Source organism: Phragmites australis, chromosome 2 (genome assembly GCF_958298935.1).
Source record: "Phragmites australis chromosome 2, lpPhrAust1.1, whole genome shotgun sequence".
NCBI classification, from domain to species: Eukaryota; Viridiplantae; Streptophyta; class Magnoliopsida; order Poales; family Poaceae; genus Phragmites; species Phragmites australis.
The window spans coordinates 37,385,704-37,404,041 of NC_084922.1; the positions used below are offsets into that span (position 1 = coordinate 37,385,704).

Below are 18,338 nucleotides of genomic sequence, written 5' to 3' on the forward strand. Positions count from 1 at the left end.
GAAGGCAATACCTTAGAAGGATAAGCTCAAAATCACTGTTATTGTCGTTGTCATTCGCCATGAAGTAGAGGCGGGTGAAGTCTTTAGCCTTTTTCATATTCTTCACTTGCGGTTCCTCCGCCTCCAAGCTCTCCTCTTGGCCATCTTGTCGTGGTTCTTCTTGAAAAAGGGCTTCTTATTCTTTTTCTTGTGCTTGTTGCTATCGTGATCGTTGTCCTCCTCTTCTTGAGCTTAAGACAGTCTACCTTGAAGTGGGTGGTGTCACCACACTCAAAACAGGCTCGAGAGCCACTCCTCCTCTGATCTCGGTGGTTGGTGAAGAAGCGGGTGAACTTCTTCACATGAAGGGATGGTCCTCATCATCAAGTACCTCCACCTGCTCCTATGTGATAGAAACAAGGGATGACAAAGCAAATCCACCAGATAAAGTGTTAGCACAAGAAACACCACCTCCAGACTAGTTGCCACCACTAAGTCCCGAAACCAATGCCATATTCTAATACAGGAGGTTTTCGAGACCAATCCTAGCCATCTTGGCTATCACAAAGGATTTGAGCTTGCTGAAAGAGTTCATCACAAGTTAACGTGTTGTAATTTGGTGACTCTTCAATGCTCGAGATCTTCACTTCCTATATGCTATGATCAAGAACATAGAGAAGCTTGATCGCCCTCTCATAGTCAGAGTAGGGTAAAACACTAGTGGATCTAAGGTCGCTCATAATTCCATCAAAATGAGCAAACATAGCATCCAGAGATTCACCAGACCCTTGCACACACATTTGGTATTCTTGGTTGTATGCGCTTTGACGTTTGGCCTTAATCTGATTAGTGTCTTAATGGAAGACATTCGGAGTAGTCCAGATCTCCCAAGTAGAACGGAGGTGTTGGACCCTATCAAACTCATTCTGACTCAGGCTAGAGAACAAAATATTTCTGGCCTTGTTATTGGCTTCATACTATTCAATTTGAACTTGAGATGTGTCAACAACATGGATCTCGTAGTTGGAATCAACTACTTTCCATATTGCACTTCTGTGGTGTGAGGAACGGTGACGTCCTAAGAGGGGGGGGGGGGTAAATTAGGACACTTAAAAACTTAAATCAAATTAGCTTCAAGAAACTTCACAAGATAAACCTATCTCAATTTCTATTTAAATATGCTCTAGGTTTATCTAGTGTGTCTACTCTATCGCTCAAGAGGATTGTAACCTACTTTAGCAAGATAAATTGCAAGTACGTAAATGCAGAAACGTAAATAAGGTAGAGAGACAAACTCGGTACAAGAAATTTTTATCCTGTTGTATTGATGACATGAATGTCACCCCTAGTCCACGTTGGAACTCTATAAAGGATATGCTCCTGGTCGCTAAGTCTCTTCCGGTTACGGCTCTTGAGCTATCAAGTCACTAAGACAAGGTCTAAAGCACGATGAGCCTCTCTTCCGGTCACTTACCGTCGTGATCACTTCGGAGCTTGAGCAACCAAGGCAAGGGTCTCCACGTCCCCGTACACGTGTCTTGTCGTCGCTCCACACCAAGTCGGAGAGTCAACAAGCTTGAGCCATAGAGGCCCAAGATGCCGGCGAATCACTAAGACTCCAAGGCACCGACGTAATACTTGATACAAGCTAGGATCACTCATTGATCCCTTCTTCAAGCTGCAGCACCTAGCTACAACTCACTCTAGGCCTATAAGCACTAAATACTCTCTAATCTTGTACTTAATTGCATTAGATAATCACTGTAAGAACTTTGATGGCTTCAATATATTCTCAAGTGTGTATGAGCTTTCTCTAGACTCCAGCAGTATGCCACAACATTAAATGACTAAGTGGAGAGGTATTTATAGCCTCAAACCCGTCAACTAGCCATTTTCCTAATGGTCCAAAAAACTGTTAATACCGGATGATCCGGTGAGAACAACCTCAAAAACTAACAGTTGGACTTCCACTTAAAGTCTCTGTGAACACCGAACACACCGGTGTGCCTTCAAATCCATCACCGGACCTTCTGGTGAGTTATCTTGAGCCAGATTGCGTCACTTCTTCTCTGCAAGAAATGCTCTGATGCATCGATCTTCAGAGCACCGGACCTTCCGGTGGATTGTTCTTCATTCTTCGACATTTGCAGTCACCTCAGCAAGAAATTCTCCGGTGCTATACTCCGGTGCGCACAAACCAAGCATCGGACCTTCTGGTAGGTTGATCTTTAGTCTTTTGCTCTTGTATTCTTCTCTGCAAGAAATGCTCAAGTGTTACCCTGTGCAGATCATCGGACTATCCGGTGAGGCTATCAGCCTCTATGCACAATTCTCCAGTGAGTGTAAAGTCTTCTATACCAGACTTTTCTGTGAGGTCAGTTCTCCTAAGACTTCTCTAATTCAATCAATCTTTGACACGGCTGCGGTGACTTCTTGATGTATTGCATCTATGACACCTACTAATATATATTCTTGACAAACATGTTAGTCCCAATGATTATGTTGTCATTAATTACTAAAATCACAATCATAGTCTAATAGAATCATTTTCGCTACAATCTCCTCTTTTTTGGTAATTTATGAAAACACAATCAAAGCAAGTGACAAATAATAAATAATACCAATCGTAAATAGCACAAAGCCTTACCACATTACTTGAATGCATGTTCTTACCATTTAGTCCCTTATGTTGTGGCTCCCCCTTTCTTCATTTTCACTATCTCCCTTGATCGATTCATGCAAGAACTTCTCCCCTTTGTCAACCTAGGTGCCTTATGTTGCCTCTTGTATCTTCTTCTCCCACTTTGTCAACTTTGGTATTCCTAGATATCTTGTATCTTTCTTCTTGCTTTGATCATCAAACTTCTACCCATTTATCAACAATGTCATAAGGGGCTACAAACATATGTTGAAATCAAGAAAGAGCATTAGATCACATAGGAGAGAGCTTTATAAATCATGATCCATATGAAATAATACCAATTAAAAATATATACCAATTGTAAGGATATGAGGCATTGATATTAATTGAAAAAGGACAAACAAGGATCATAATTCATAAAACTCACATGATATAATCTAAACCCCCATTTACGTGTGCATACATATAATGAAACTCACTTGTGAATACCATTTGTAGGAATATAGCAATATATGTGCATCTAGACAATAAGTAGAGGTAGAAAATTTAAGTCATATCATGCATAGATGTAGCTTAAATAAACAAATGAATTTACAATGATACCAATTAAAATTTTTAAGCATTGCATACCTTCGGAGACGTGTTGATTTCTCAATGAGATTACAAAAGATACATGTAGCAACACATGTTAGTCTCAAAATCACAACTCATAGGATACACTCTCCCAAAATGTGTACATACAAGTGTTGAATACTTGAGAGATATATGCACTTGTTATTAATAACAATAGGAAGGGTACCCTATAGATTGGTTTATTATACATAAAAGATACCATTTGTGAAACTAATGCTATGAAAAAAAACTACAACTAATAAACCATATAGATTGCTCATAAGAAAGAGAGAAACACAAGCAATATACCATATAAAAACCTACACTTGCATTATAATAAATTGAAATAAGCGCATGTAATCATAGATAAGGCAATGGTTCAAAAAACATGAATAAAAGTCTAGCTACCATTACCTCATTATCTTTGGATGGGAATTTGGGTATGTGATGATCATGATCTTTATCAATACGTTTAATCTTATACACTTGGCTTCTTTGTTTAAACCTTCACTTTAATTTGTGAGCCAAGTCTCTAAATCCTTGTAGCCGTCTAGGGCTTCAAGTCTTCTTTGGAACCCAAACCGATTGGGCCCCCTTCATGTTGGTGATGATTTTATTGGACACCCAAATGGATTGGTTCCACCCCAAATTCTTTCTCCCAATCATATGTGCAACTATCTTGCCATTTTCTTTTTTCTTGAGCTTATAATGGTTGCTCTTGGTCTCGATCTTGTAGTTAACCCTGGTGTAGAAGTTGGAGGTCTTATTGGAGAGGTTCATTGCTTTCTTCTTCTTGGTCTCCTTCTTGACTTGCTTGCATTGAAAAGACTTATGACCTTCTTAATAACATTTGAAGCATATCACGATTGACCCCTCCGCAAGCTTCTTCACTATGGTAGCATGGTTATCTTGAGTAGGTTGGACATGGTTATTGCCCTTTAATCTTATCAAGTTCTTCTTGAGCTTTTCCACTTCTTGCTTGAGCTCATCATTGTCTTGCGCAATGAGGTTATTAGATAGTTCTACAAGAACATTCTCAACAAATATCTCATTGCAAAGGTGTGATCTAGATAAATCAATTAAATCATCACAAGAAGTGCAAGCATCTACATTAGGATTGAAATTAAATAGAGAGGTAGATTACTCCAAAAGAACCTTAGTTCGAGATTCAATGTACTCAAATTTAGCATTAAGCTCATCATGCTCCTTGTTAGCAAATTGAATTTCCTTAATAATTGATCATAATTAGAAACAAAGGTAGCATGAATATCATTAAGTGTATTGAATTTCTTAAGCTCTGTTGATTATTTCTTAAGGGTCATTTGTTGCTCATTGATCAAATAAATGAGTTCATCATAGGAAGGAGAATCCTCATCGGTTTTATCATCACTTACATCACTATCCATACCTTTGGCCATAAGACATTGTTATGATGACTTGCGCGATGATAACTTGCATGATGATGACATTGAGGAAGAGCTTCTCTTAGAGGAGTGGGTGGCGATGACAACTTGCGTGATGAGGAATCTTTAGCTTCACTCGCTCATCTTCCCATGCTTGCAAACGCTTTGGCTCTTCCCCTTGTCTTCCTCTTCCTCTTAGTCCTTTTCTCCTTCTTGATGCGATCGATAGTTTTGACCAAATCTTTTATGGAGATTTGATGATCAATCTTGACATTGATCTTCTTGATATTCTTCTCCACTTGAGAGATGAGCTTGGCGACTTCAGGGTCTATTTCTTCATCACTTGATTTGCTTTGCTCATCATCTTTATTGCTCTCTTCATCTCCATCATTTTCGCTTGAGCTTGACTCTTGCTCTTGCCTCCTCATCTTTGCATTCATGTGTGGGTATAGTACTTTCTTGCTTGTGAGAGCAAGGTTATTGGCGTCGAATGAGAAAGAGACTTCAACCCCTATGTTCATGATTATCTCATGGGCAGTATTCTTGCCAAGCACTTAGCTTGGAGTCATCTTCTTAATGTCGTTGTTGTCTTAGATGATGGAGACTATCAACTTGTACTTCGGAAGAAGAGCTTGAAGTATTCTTCTCACCACTTGATCACCACTTGATCATCATCAATTAGCGTCAAACCTAGCCATTGATCTCATTGACAAGAATATGGTCTAATATGGTTATTTTCGCTACACTTGTCTTAGAAGATAAGCCTCCATATACACCTTCCAGTACGAAAAATCTCATCCATCGAATAATGAAATCTTCCTGTTTCTCTCCATGTCGCATATGGATCATAAAACTGGTTAAAGTCAATTAGTGATCAAACTAGCTCTGATACCAATTGTAGTACTGAGATAGACGACTAGAGGGGGATGAATAAGCAATTTACAAATTTCTTATGAAATAGATGGCCTACTCATTGTTCTCCCAATGCTCCTAAAAATGTACAAACAGAAGCATAAACTTTAGAGAGATAAAGTGAGAGAGAAAGTTTCAAGCAATATGACTTCACGGATGGAATATGAGCCATAGACTCTATTTAAGACAATTCTATGTGTTTTTGTACATAAAAGCTTAAAACTTGAACGAAGAACCAAGCAAATGACAGTCACCGAAAGAAGCAACTCTCCAAGTTGATGTTATAGAGACAAGAGGATTCAAGACCTTCTTAAATACATGAGAATATAAATATTTATGCCTCTAGCAACAAGAAGAATAACTTTCCAAGGTTGAAAAATTGCAGCTTAAAGATAGAAACGAAAATCAACAAAAAAAAAACTTGCACTGAATGCAAGGAAACCAAAAGAAGGAGACTAGAAAGAGATGAACACAAGCTCATACAAAAAGTAATAATCTTCATTAAGCACGGAGGTCGGCTCTATTTTTAGTAGATTATAAAGTTATTTTTCTCGCAAAACTCTAGCCTATTATAAAGACTTAGCCTATCATCTCCTCTCCTCTAAAACCTATCACAAGGCTCTCAAATGGCTGGCTCAAGATTTTTCCACAGCTCTACTCTTCTATTTATAGCCCTCGAGAGTTTCCTTGGCTTTTAAGTTTCTATGTTCTCAAAATACCATTCACCGGTAGTGCACTCTAACCTAGCACTCGAGCATTTTAGTTCAGATTTCGCTCCTTCCATCGAACAGTCACAACTTCTTCACGACTTAGCTTCACCTCGACGCAAGCTTCACGATAATATCACGTGACCCTCCAATCCTCCCACAATTTTATGGCCAAACCACGAAACCCTAGTATGCTTCTCAAAGCGTGCCTAGCCGCCACTTGCCTTGCCTCAAGCAAGCGCTCTGATATCGACACGTTTACTCCATCTTGCGATCTTAACCGCTGGCAAGTCTCTCCCGCTCCCGATCCCTTAGGCCACCTTGTCACTTGCACCAGCATCCCCTTCGCTTGACTTTGTCAACACACCGTTTTCATACTTCTCCATCTATATTTTGTTTGACCTCTACATGTACCACTAGGATCACCCTTGACTTCGCTCGACCTCCTTGATCGTCCAGCACTAAGCCTCCCGCTTGACCCTGATCATCTCGTCGTCGACCACCAAATAGCTTCTATTTCCTGCACACCATGAAACAAGCAAACATGTTTCTTCCACTCCAAGCTACCTCTAGGTTAGCTCGGAACACAAATCCTCATTTCAAAGCACATTGTACAGAACTCGAGAACACTGGATGCTTTGGTGTGTTTTGTTCCTGAACACCGGATCATCCAATGAGCTCAGATTCATTTTGCGTCTAAAAAAATACTTTCTGCAAGAAAAGGTCTAGTGCAAGCTTCCGGTGTTACATCCGGTGAGTTCAATTCCACCTGATCAACGACTGGCAATCTCTCTACGAGAATTAGTTCAGTGTACCCTCCGGTGTTCACAAATACTAACACTGGACTATTCGGTGGCTACTTCAGTTTTGGCGCCAAACTCAAATTTCAAACTTTCTCGCGCACTGAACAGTACTTTGGCGCTCACTGATGGAACCACCGGATCATCCGGTGGGTTGAACTTCATTTCACTCCGAAAGGTTCCTTCTCTGCAGAAAATATTCCGATGAACTCTTGTAGCCCATACCGGACTATCCAGTGCATCGTCCAGATTTCTTTTCAAAGACAAAAATACTATGATGTTCTTGTCAGCATAACACCTAATCATCCAGTCAAGCTAAGTTCCCAACACACCGGATATTCTGTTGAGTTCATTTTTCCTAACTCAGAAATAAACACATCAATTCTATTTTTCCTCAAACTCAAATTAGTCATGAAAAAAACAAGCATCAACAAATACATACTCAACAAGTTAAACTCATGAAAAAAAACAAGCATCAACAAATACATACTCAACAAGTTAAACTCAATTCGAATATTATCAATAACTCATTAAAAAAAACACATCTAACTTGTTTCTCAAAACCTGAGACTGACAGCGAACTGAAGCCTATTTCTTCCTCCGCAACCGCGCACCTATGCTGCTAGCTATTCCGCGCCAACCACTCCAATACATTATGCGCATGTTAATATAGTAGAGTGCTACTACTCATCGACTTCCCGATCAGAGGAAGCAACTGCTGACAGATGAGAGGCGTTCCATACGGACATGAGATAATAATGGGGACTTGGGGAGACGTCGCCGTCGCACGCTCGTATTGTCAAGCCTGTCTCTCTTTATTGTTTAAGTCCGATGCCCACGTCTCGAAGCCAATCCAGCGTGCGCGCCCACAACCCCACGACCTCCCCGCCTATCACACCGCAAAACTGAACGCGCTACAGCGTCACTACGACGACAACCTCGTGTTAGTTTAGTTCACTGCCACACCTCGCCACCGTTTCTTTATATCCCGTGGATGCGTTCGTACATGTTTTGTGGCAGCTTGCTAGCTGGTGGCGTCGAGCCAAGAACTGCTCCTGCCGCCTGATCCATTTCCGACCGATCACACCATGGACGGCGAGTGGAGCGACGGGGCGGGGGCGTTGCCGACGGTGTCCGGAGGCGAGGGCAAGGTTGGGGCTGGTGGTGGTGCTTCGGGTGATTGCGCGGGGTCGCTGGTGTCACCAGCGGCGGCGCCGTCTACTTCGCCTGCTGCAAGCGGAAGGCGGCGGTCGGCGCAGAAGCGGTCGGTGACCGTGCCGCTGGCCGACGTGAGCGGCCCGCGGCCCAAGGGCGTCGGTGAGGGCCACACGCACACCGACAAGTGGGCGTGGCGGAAGTACGGCCAGAAGCCCATCAAGGGCTCCCCTTTCCCGAGGTAATTAAGCAATTAATCACGCATCCATGGCTTGATGGCTGCTACATGATCCCGTACGTGCATGCAGCACGTTTGCTGATCTGGGCTTGGGAGCAGGGCGTACTACAGGTGCAGCAGCTCCAAAGGGTGTCCGGCAAGGAAGCAGGTGGAGCGGAGCCGGGCCGACCCGGACAAGGTGATCGTCACCTACTCCTTCGAGCACAACCACTCTGGCGCGGTGCTGAGAGCGCAGAACCGCCAGGCCCCAAACAAGGTCCAGCCCGCTCATCCGGAGCCGGCGGAGTCCGTGTCCATCGGCGCGCACGACGTCGCCGCGACCTGCGCCGGCGCGCTTGCCACCGAGGGCGGCGCGGCGGCCATCGAGGTACACGACGACTTCCGGTGGCTCTACGACGGCGTGTCCGTCACCTCGTCGACGTCGCCCTCCGACGTCGACGCGGCGGACGAGATGATGTACGGCTCGTTGTTCTTCGGCGCCGCGGTCGGCGCGCCCGCGCCCCTCCCCGACGAGTTCGGCGACGACGTCGGCGCGTTATTTGCCGGTGAAGGGAGCGAGGAGGACGCGATGTTCGCGGGGCTCGGTGAGCTGCCTGAGTGTGCCGTGGTGTTCCGGCGGCACGGCGGCGACGGGGTGGCGATGGCAGGCGGGGTGAAGGTCGAGCAGCCGGCGGAGGGCACTGCAATATCATGATGACCGACGCGGCCAGCTGACATGTGGGTCCGGTCTCCAATAAGAGCAGAAAAACTCATGTAGAGCTCCTCTTGATCTATCTACTTTTGGTGTCTTGCTCTCTTCCCCTTTGTGACTACTAGTTTTAATTTCTTCTTCTTTTATTTGTTGCTACACTCATACGTTATTAGCGCATAGAAAAATTTGAGGCATTGCAATTGCATAGAGTTGATTTGTGAGGGTTTGGGGATTGAGAAGGACGCATCTTTTTGTTAATGGTTTGGTTGAAGCAATTTGTTTTCTCTGTAAGATTTGGTTTAGAAGACATACAGATGGAGAGAGAGAAAAAAACATGGTTTCAATCAAACATTGCCCAGGTCATTGTCGTGATGCGTATGGATAACATTGAACTCTTCGTGACCGTGGAAAAAGCTTCGTTTCAGCTATTTCATTTCAGAAGTAAAAATCTGAAATTCTTAAGGATTGCGAGTTCGCTATCTGACAGAATTACCATGCATTTCGTTGCCGTGTTGGACGGACACATACAGCTTCATGGTGTGAACCGTTGCCTGAGGGTTTTTTTCTCGCTCTTGCCGTGCTGCAACAAGCATCTGACAGCAACTTGCAGGTACTTAACGGTTGACTCTCGCTGCCAATGTGCACACACGTCGGCGACTTCTGCGCCCGTAGGTAGCGTGCCGCTTGATCAGATGATGGCTTTGACCAAGCGGCCGGGTTCCTGCCAGTTGCTTCTTCAGAAAGGAGTCTCGGGCAAATGGTGGCAGATAATGTATCTATCGCGCAGGCACGAGGGATTGGATTTAACAAATCCCGAGTAAACGCTGCACACAGCTAAGCTGCTGACATTTCTGAGGTCAGATCTAATCTAGCTGGTAGCAGCACATGCAGGCTGCGAGAGTATCGTTCTTAACGGCCGGTTTCGCTCCGGGCAGTCGGCCAAGACGAGCATCTGCGCCCTTGAATACTGAACTTGAAGGCCTTCGACTCGAGTGCATCTGCCTGGCACAAACAAAATGCTAGGGGTCGCGACCGTTAGCTCGATTTCAGTGGCAAACGTGCAGAACCGGAAGAAGCAGAAATCTGCCGTAACAACTAGGACATGCAGGTTCAACGGAACAGAAAATTGTAGTCTGCCATCAGGTACGCGTGCAGCGTGCTTCCCTCCACTCAGAATTTCCCGCTGGTACATAGCGCGCGCGGCTGGCAGCACAGGAAAGGGCCTCAAACTAAAACTGGTTCTGCGCAGGCGAATCGCAGGGCAATTCTCCTTTGGCACGCGTGCTGAACCCCCAACATGCACTGTGCCGCTACACACTAACTAGAAGCCTGAACTAGAGTTAGCATCAGTTCCAGCTCGGCCACGCATACGTGCATGGTTTCTGCTTGCCTTTGTGCCAAAGGTGAGCTGCCCCCGTAATTCACAGCCTGCGCGAGCGCCTCTCCGCGTTGCAGTGTTGTCTCTATCTATGATGCTCGCCGACGAGCACAGCTCCGGCTTGGCGGACATGTCCCTACATATACAGCGCGAAGCCGGCCTTGGGAAATGGATCCGAGGCGGCATATGCCCGGAAGGGGAGGACTATTCCGGAGGAGCTTCCTTGCTGATGGCGATCCAGAGATCTCTCACCGGATTTCCTGCGGAATGTGCTTCCGGAATTGTCCCGTCCCTGGTTGTCCCCCGGCCTCTATAGCCTCCAAAAGCGAGCGAGCTGAGCTCCCCTTTCTCTCATCGCTGTTACTCGTGCTAACTGCTTCGAAGCAGAGGCGAACAGGGAGAATCATTTTTCATGCATGCGCACGTAGCCCATGGCATGCAGCTGGCGGTGTCAGGCCGCGAAGTTGCCGCTAGCGAGGGCACATTCCGTCGGATCTTCTCTGTCCGCAAGTGGCGAGCTTTCGCCTTTCGCCCTGACCGCAACATTACACTGGGCTTTTATAAATTCGAACAACTTTATACCAATGCACGCATCCATGCTAAATTCTGCGGTAGGTGTCTGCCCAACACTTCAGTGAAGTATTCGGTAAGACTGAAGATTTATGCAGCTCCCAAAAAAAATTGAAGATTTTATGCTGGGCATTGAGCAACCTTAATAGGACAAAGGTAAGAAAAAATAAGGAGACGTGCAGTTTTTCAATACAAAATCCGGAAGATTCATGACTACTACGAACAAAATCATAGGTACAATCGTCGATCGACATATTCAGAGTATCAGAAAAATTCTTCCACTAAGGAGTATAACGAGAATCTCTTCTAAAGAGAAGACTAAGCTTAGAGAAGAAGTGAACAGAAAGGAAAACCCATGTGTCCTTTATCAAAATATTGGTCCCTTAGACCTGATAGCCACATGTCTATATTTATAGTGTCATATCGGGTATACGTATACAAGTATGCTTCTTACAGAGATAATGATACAAGTTATCACTATATCACAGAGATCTAGATCGGTTGAATCACACAGTTTAGATCAAGGTAGAATATTTTTAACCCTACTCAAAGATATTATCTACCATGACAAATACAATGGTGTGAACTAGCCTAAAGAGTGGGGCTTAGCCGGTCGTAAACTGCAGCGCCACACTGTCCTAGGTGTCAGAGCAGTCTACACTTGCATTGGGATGTCAGTGCAACCAACACTTGCATTAGCATTAACTGTCGGTCACTTCGTGTCAGGCCAATTACAGTTGGTGTTCTCCTTTTGCAGATATTTCCTCTGGAGGCCAGCTATTTCTCCTATCTCGAGAGGAGGTGGCCGGAGGGGTCCACGGCATATGGGAACTTTTAGCTTCTTTAGGGAGTCCGAAGCCTATGGGCTCCGGATGAGTTCTTTATGGCACTCCTTAGTAATGTCTGTGGGCTGAGATAATTTCCCAACAGTACCCTGTCATATGTTGGCCCTGAGGTGCGGAGGGGTGAGCGGATGCCGAAGGAACTAGCTCCATCCCAGCCTCATAGTTAGGATATCCTAACATAACATACCGAGGTGCGGAGGGGTGTGATGGCAGGTATGACTATAGGATGCTAGGTGCAACTAGAGCGACGAAACCTCGCATAGGTTTAAGCCTAAACATGACCACGGTAGGTGCTATCGAGGTTCAGAGGGTTTGGATCCTGATGTCTTTGGCAGAGGATATGGACCTTATCATTCCTAGCGGCAGAGTGTGCGGCCAATTGTGGAGGCATGAGATGAGTTCTTTGATGGAGGCGAGGTAGTCTCAGAGCCTAGTAGCGGTAGATGGAGGTGAAGCTAACAATTAAGGCTGAGGGAGGCAGTTTGCGACCCCCTCAGCCTTGGCTACCACTAAGTTCCAGTATGATTTGAATATTCTTCTATCCAATGCCGGTACAGACTCCTTTCCAAATTTGTTTCAGATTTCTGACTCAAGCAATTCATTCAGAGCTAGGCGCTGGTTGCAGTCCAGGGAGGTAATTTGTGACCCCCTCGACCTAGGGAGGCAAGGCCATCTGGAGCCTAGTGACGGTTGCCGGAGGTGACATCGATGGCTAGGCCAAGGGAGGCAGTTTCGACCCCCTCAGCCCTTATCCGCGACGAGTCTCCAGAAGCAGGGCCATCCGGAGCCCGTGGCGATTGCTAGAGGTGACGCTGACCGCAAAGAGGCTCCGGAGGCAGAGCCATCCGTAGCCCAGCAACAATTGCTAGAGGTGACACCGACCACGATGAGGCTCCAAAGGCAGGGTCATCCGTAGCCCGGCGGCGGTGTCAAAGGTGACACCGATGGCTAGGCCAAAGGAGGCAGTTTGCGATCCTCTCAACCCTTAATCGTGGTGAGGCTCCAAAGACAGGGCCATCCGAAGCCTGGCAGCGGTTGCCAGAGGTGATGCCAACCACGGTGAGGCTCCAGAGGCGGTTGCTGATGGTGACGCCAATGGCTAGGCCGAGGGAGGCAGTTTGTGACCCCCTCGGCCCTTAACAGCAGCGAGGCTCCGGAGGCAGGGCCATTCGAAGCTCAGCGGCAGTTGCCAGAGGTGACACCAACGGCTAGACTAATGAAGGCAGTCCGTGACTCCCTCGGCCCTTTCTAGCGGCGATCGAACAAAAGGAGTGTCTCGCACCTTTCGTGCAGTGTGCATTGCATGGAACATTATTCCCGGTCCCTTGTGTGTGCCATTGTCGTGTATGCCACGCGTGTATACATGCGTGCATGAATGTATGAATGTGTGTATGAAATGTAATAATTTTTGGGTTAATCAATAAGCTGATTTGGATCTCGACGGTACTGAGGCTATGCCCGTTCCACGTCTCCGGCATGTAGCAATGTCAGAGGGTCTGGGACCTCGACGGTACTGAGGCTATGCTTATTCCGGGCCTCTCCGACATGTAGCAATGCCGGAGGGTCTGGGACCTCGACGGTACTGAGACTTTTCCTGTTCCACGCCTCTTTGGTATGTAGCAATGCTGGTGGGTCCACACCGCTCCAACATGTAGCAATTCCGAAGGGTCTGGGACCTCGACAGTACTGAGGCTTTGCCCATTCCATGCCTCTCTATAATGTAACAATGTTGGAGGGTCCACACCGCTCCGGCACAGAGGCTATGACTTCAAGATGCCGGTGGGACCATACCTCTCTGGCATATAGGCTAGGCTTTAAAAGATGCTGGAGGGTTTCTTACATCTCCGGCATAAAGGCTATCGCCTTCAAGATGCCAGGGGATTTTTTTTAAGACATCTCTATGTACGGAGGTTTTCAAGACATCTCTGTTTTACAAAGGTTTTCAAGACATCTCCGTGTGGCGGAGGTTTTCAAAATATCTCCATGTTGCGGAGGATTTGAAGACATCTCCGTGTTGCAGAGGTTTTCAAGACATTTTCATGTTGCAGAGGTTTTCAAGACATCTCTGTTTTGCGGAGGTTTTCAAGTGTTGTGTGCTATTTGAGCAAAGGTGTGACTTTAGTTTTACTGTCTATTGTTTGAACAGAGATATAACTTAAGTTTAACTATCTACTATTTAATAGAGATATAGCTTAAGTTTTACTATCTACTATTGTTACCAAATAGTTATCTATTATAGAGGACCTCGACAGCTAGGCTAACTACTTTCATAGTACGCTGCCCCTTCTATCTTGAAAATTTAACCAACTAGGTAAGCTATTGCTAGGTGCTCATGGACATACCTTTGCCAAAATAAGGCCTCCCTAATAAGATCGGAGGCCTGAAAGCTCTCTTAGCTCCTAGGCAGGGAAAGGGTTGGTCTCTCCAGAATATGTCATCCGTTGAAGAGTCTTGGGCTCGCAGACCTTCTGGACACCTAGGGCCCTCCTGGCAGAGCCTATTGTACCTGACGTGGGAGGCACTCTGGAGGCCCAAAACTGCTCCAGTGGTTTAGGTGGGGGCCCCTACGCCGGGGGCCTGCTAGACTCTGTTCTGGCTTAGGTTGTTGGTGCGACTCAACCCTTATCATTGGGGTAGTATACTGTAGGTGGCAGAGTAGGAGGAGGTAGAGCAGGCCGTGGAGGGCTTGATAAGGTCTGGAGACCTACCCGGCGGCCTGTTCCAATTTTACGACCCCTGGACCACCTATCGTCGGGCTCTTTTCCCTCCCAGGCGTTCCGCCTGCCTCTCGAGGAACTCCGTCCGAAAGTGTCACATCCCGAAACCGTAATCACGTAATTAAGCATAATCATGCTTGTTAAGCATTATGTTTATTTTTGTGTAATTTTGTTTTGGAACGCTAGTGCATTTCGTTTAGAGTCAATCGGTTGAGAGAAAATAATTTGGGAGAGAAAGAATAGAATTCGCAGCTAATACGAATTAGTTTATCTAACACGTAGGACCCACGGGAGTTAGCCAACCACTCCCCTCCCCCCTCTCTCCCACCTATGCTCTCTCTCGCTCACTCTCCCATACTAACAGCAGGGGCAGCAGCCCCTCTCCCTAACTCTCTCTCACTCCCACTCTCACACCCTCTCCCTCCCCAACCAAGCCAAAGAAAGGAGGAGGAGCAAAGAGGAGCAAGGGGAGGCCAAGGAGGAGGTTCCTGGCAAGCTCCTCCACCACAACCCGCTAGAGGTCATCATCCCCATCAAGCTCGAGCCCCTCGACCACCTCTTATTCTTCCTCAAGCTGGCCACCACCTCCCCAGCGTCATCTCGAGCTCTGGCTCTTCCCTAACTCCTACAACCGAGCCACAAGCTTTCTAGGATGTGGTGAGCACCTCAACCCCCTCTCGTTTCATTCCCATGGCCGGATCTACCGGCATCGAACTCAAAAGAGCTCAACAATAGCCACTGCCACCATTGGAGGCGATAGCCAAGTTTCGGTCGTTTTCGGGTGATGCATGTTATCCTACGTAGTAGAGGAGGTCAAGATGATGCTCTAGGTCTAAAATCTCTACCCCAAAAGCCACCGGAATCATTGCCGGAGAGATCCTCGATGAAACTCAGCATTTCTAATCTCACCCGGAGGTTCCGGGCCACAACCCGGAGGTTCCGGGTGATCCTAGCCAAAAATACCTGAGGACCCCTACTTGAAGGTTCACCCAAAAGTTCTGGAACCCAGAGGTTCTGAGTTCAATCCGGAACGTCTAGATTGTATTGTTCATCATGCGTTTTTCTTTTTTTTTATTTTCTTTGCTGAAACTTGTAAAATTCATAATAATTTCTATGTAGCTCCAAAAATTATGAAAACAATTTTGTTGGTTTAATAATAATCTCCTCTAACTATTAAAAATATGACATACATGAAATAATTAATTAAATTTCTGAGATAATTAATTAGATTAAGGCTTCATTAAAATTTACCATTAATTCTTTACAAATCCAAAATTGGTGAAACTAATTTCGCTAGTCTTCTTATGACCTTTTCTAACTAGAAAAAATATTTTCATGCATTATAAAGCATATTTTATGGTATTTCATCATATGTTTATTACGATGCATTCTTTTCTTTAGTGATCGTCGAACTAGAGTGTAACGAGTTTTTGTGAAGGGGTTTGACATATGATCCTGAATTGAAGAAAAGCAACAATTCAAGCATTCAAGCATGTTGTACCCATTACTTTGGATCATATGTTGCTTTAATTTGATAAAGTATGCTATATGTATGCCACGTATGATAATTAGTCAGGTCAGGTTTTTGGGAGTAGATCCTAATTGTTGGATTACCCTTTCTTGATATTGTTATCCTTTGATCCATTGTAACCTCAGGGAATAGCACTTAATGGTCTAAATTAAAATGAATATGTTATGCTAAGCAAGACTTATATCATCGGTAGAAGTCGAGCGGTGGTTCGACCATCGTTCACGAGCTTAGGAATTACTTATTATTCACAAATACAATGATGATATTGAGATGTATGAGATGTGAGCAAAAGACGATATGTGGGCGATGTTAGGGGTAGTTCGGGAGAGGAGCCCGGATGCCGTAGATCGCTTGCATCGATTTAGCACTATCCATCAGTGACGTTGGTTTTAGCACTTTTTCGTACTTACCACATACCCGGATATAGGATAGATAAGCCAAGTATCGTAAGTCACCACGTTCATTTGACCTATGCGTCGAGATATGAGCGAGAATGCTGTTAGGGGTGCCTGAGATTGTGCTGGTAAGTCATGGTACTCATGGGATCTAGGTGGCCACCGTATTACTCGACATGGGAACAAAAGTTTGGGGTGGGTAAGTGAACAGTTGATACGTAAATCATCACTCACAACTGACAGGTTGTGTGGGCAGTGGTCTCATTTCGTGTGGCTTCAGTACTCTTCTGTATGGTGTAAAATCAATTCGAATTGTCGTGCTCTCATTTATGAGCATGCTTCCGTCAATCCGCATAGGTCGTAGAGTTTCAAATTTGGGATGATGTGGTGGATATGTTGAGATGGTTCTATTTTTATATATGTGTTTATTATGTTTCCAGTTACATTTATGTTTCAGTTGGTGTTTACCGAAAAAGAAATGGGTTGTTTAGTTAAGTATAGGTACTCACACATAGGTCTTAAGATTGCTACCGCATATGAAATTACTTAATCTTGTGGTCTATTCTCGCTAAATACTTAAATGCATAATCCTCAGAGTCGGGTTATTATATGTACCATATATGGATTAAGTCTTGCGAGTACCTTCGTACTCACGCTGCTCTTTCAGGTTGCAGGCAAAGAAAGGTTAGCTTCTGGCTACTTCATGTCCGTTGATGCTGGCGGCGGGCAAGAATAGTGTCGTCTATTCGTATGGTGAGGTTTTGGGTGGAGCCTAAGGGCATATGGCTCCACCGGTTTTTTTTTTTGTTGTTGTTAGGTTTTAATTATTCCGCTATGTAGTTTATCTCTTTTGATATAAATTGTTGTAAATGGTTGAATGCTTAAGAATTTGTAATATAATATTAATTACTCGCTCTTTCTTAAACTTTGTTGTAATATTATATGTTGAAAAGGCATGTGTTTCGATCTTAGGCACAAAACACGTGCCGGAACTACCGGGATGGTATCATGATTAATCATTATAGTCATGATTATGTAAATGATTAATCAGAATAATATTTGAATAGATCCTTACAGGAAGGCTATAAGGCTTCGTCAATTCTCGATATTATGGCCACGTTCGGCTCCGTGCAGGATGCACTAGTACCCTTCTTGTGGTACTGGAGCCTGTGGTCAGCGTCGAAGGTGTTGGCAGGATCTACGCGTACCAGAGCCTATGCTCTCTCCAGAGCCCCCTTCCATCAAGAGAGGTAGAGGAGGCTGCAGTGTAGCCAGATTCTTAGAAAACGTCGACTTGACAAAGGTGTCCGTCACAAGAAACGCCACGAGGGTGGACCCAGTCATGAGTGCCCCTGGGCTTGAGCGCCCAGAATCACTGAAGGGCGACTAGCACGGTCGCGGCCTCAGTTGTAACCCTTGGGATGTTGTGAGGTCCTCGCTATGCAATTGTTGGAAGGCCTCCGCACCGGCTGAGGCCTCCGCACCAACCTGGGCCAGGGCCACCATCAAGTTGGCGGTGGCCGGAGGGTCACCGCTCCATTCGGTAGCGGAACTGGTGGATGTACATAGCTTCATGGTTGTGGTGGTCGTGTAGACCCTCACACAGGCGTGGCCGGGGAGTCAACCATCTGTGCTACGATCTTGGTGGTCTTCTTTTTGGGTGGCATCCTACCTCTCTTTGTACTTCTCTGTTCGAATCTCCAAGGATAGTGCGCTGTTGGTGAAAGAAAAAGTCTTCCACAAATAAGTACGACGAGAGCCTCT

The 18,338-nt window shown here is 45.4% G+C and overlaps 1 protein-coding gene across 1 annotated transcript; it reads left to right on the top strand.

The window, feature by feature from the left end:
* The first annotated feature begins 7,900 nt into the window (after positions 1 to 7,900).
* On the top strand, positions 7,901 to 9,487 carry LOC133908652 (probable WRKY transcription factor 65). Its single transcript, XM_062350770.1, has 2 exons — positions 7,901 to 8,450; positions 8,547 to 9,487. The coding sequence occupies exons 1-2, from the start codon at positions 8,143 to 8,145 to the stop codon at positions 9,139 to 9,141; spliced, it is 903 nt and encodes a 300-aa protein (XP_062206754.1). The 5' UTR covers positions 7,901 to 8,142; the 3' UTR covers positions 9,142 to 9,487.
* The last annotated feature ends 8,851 nt before the right edge of the window (positions 9,488 to 18,338 follow it).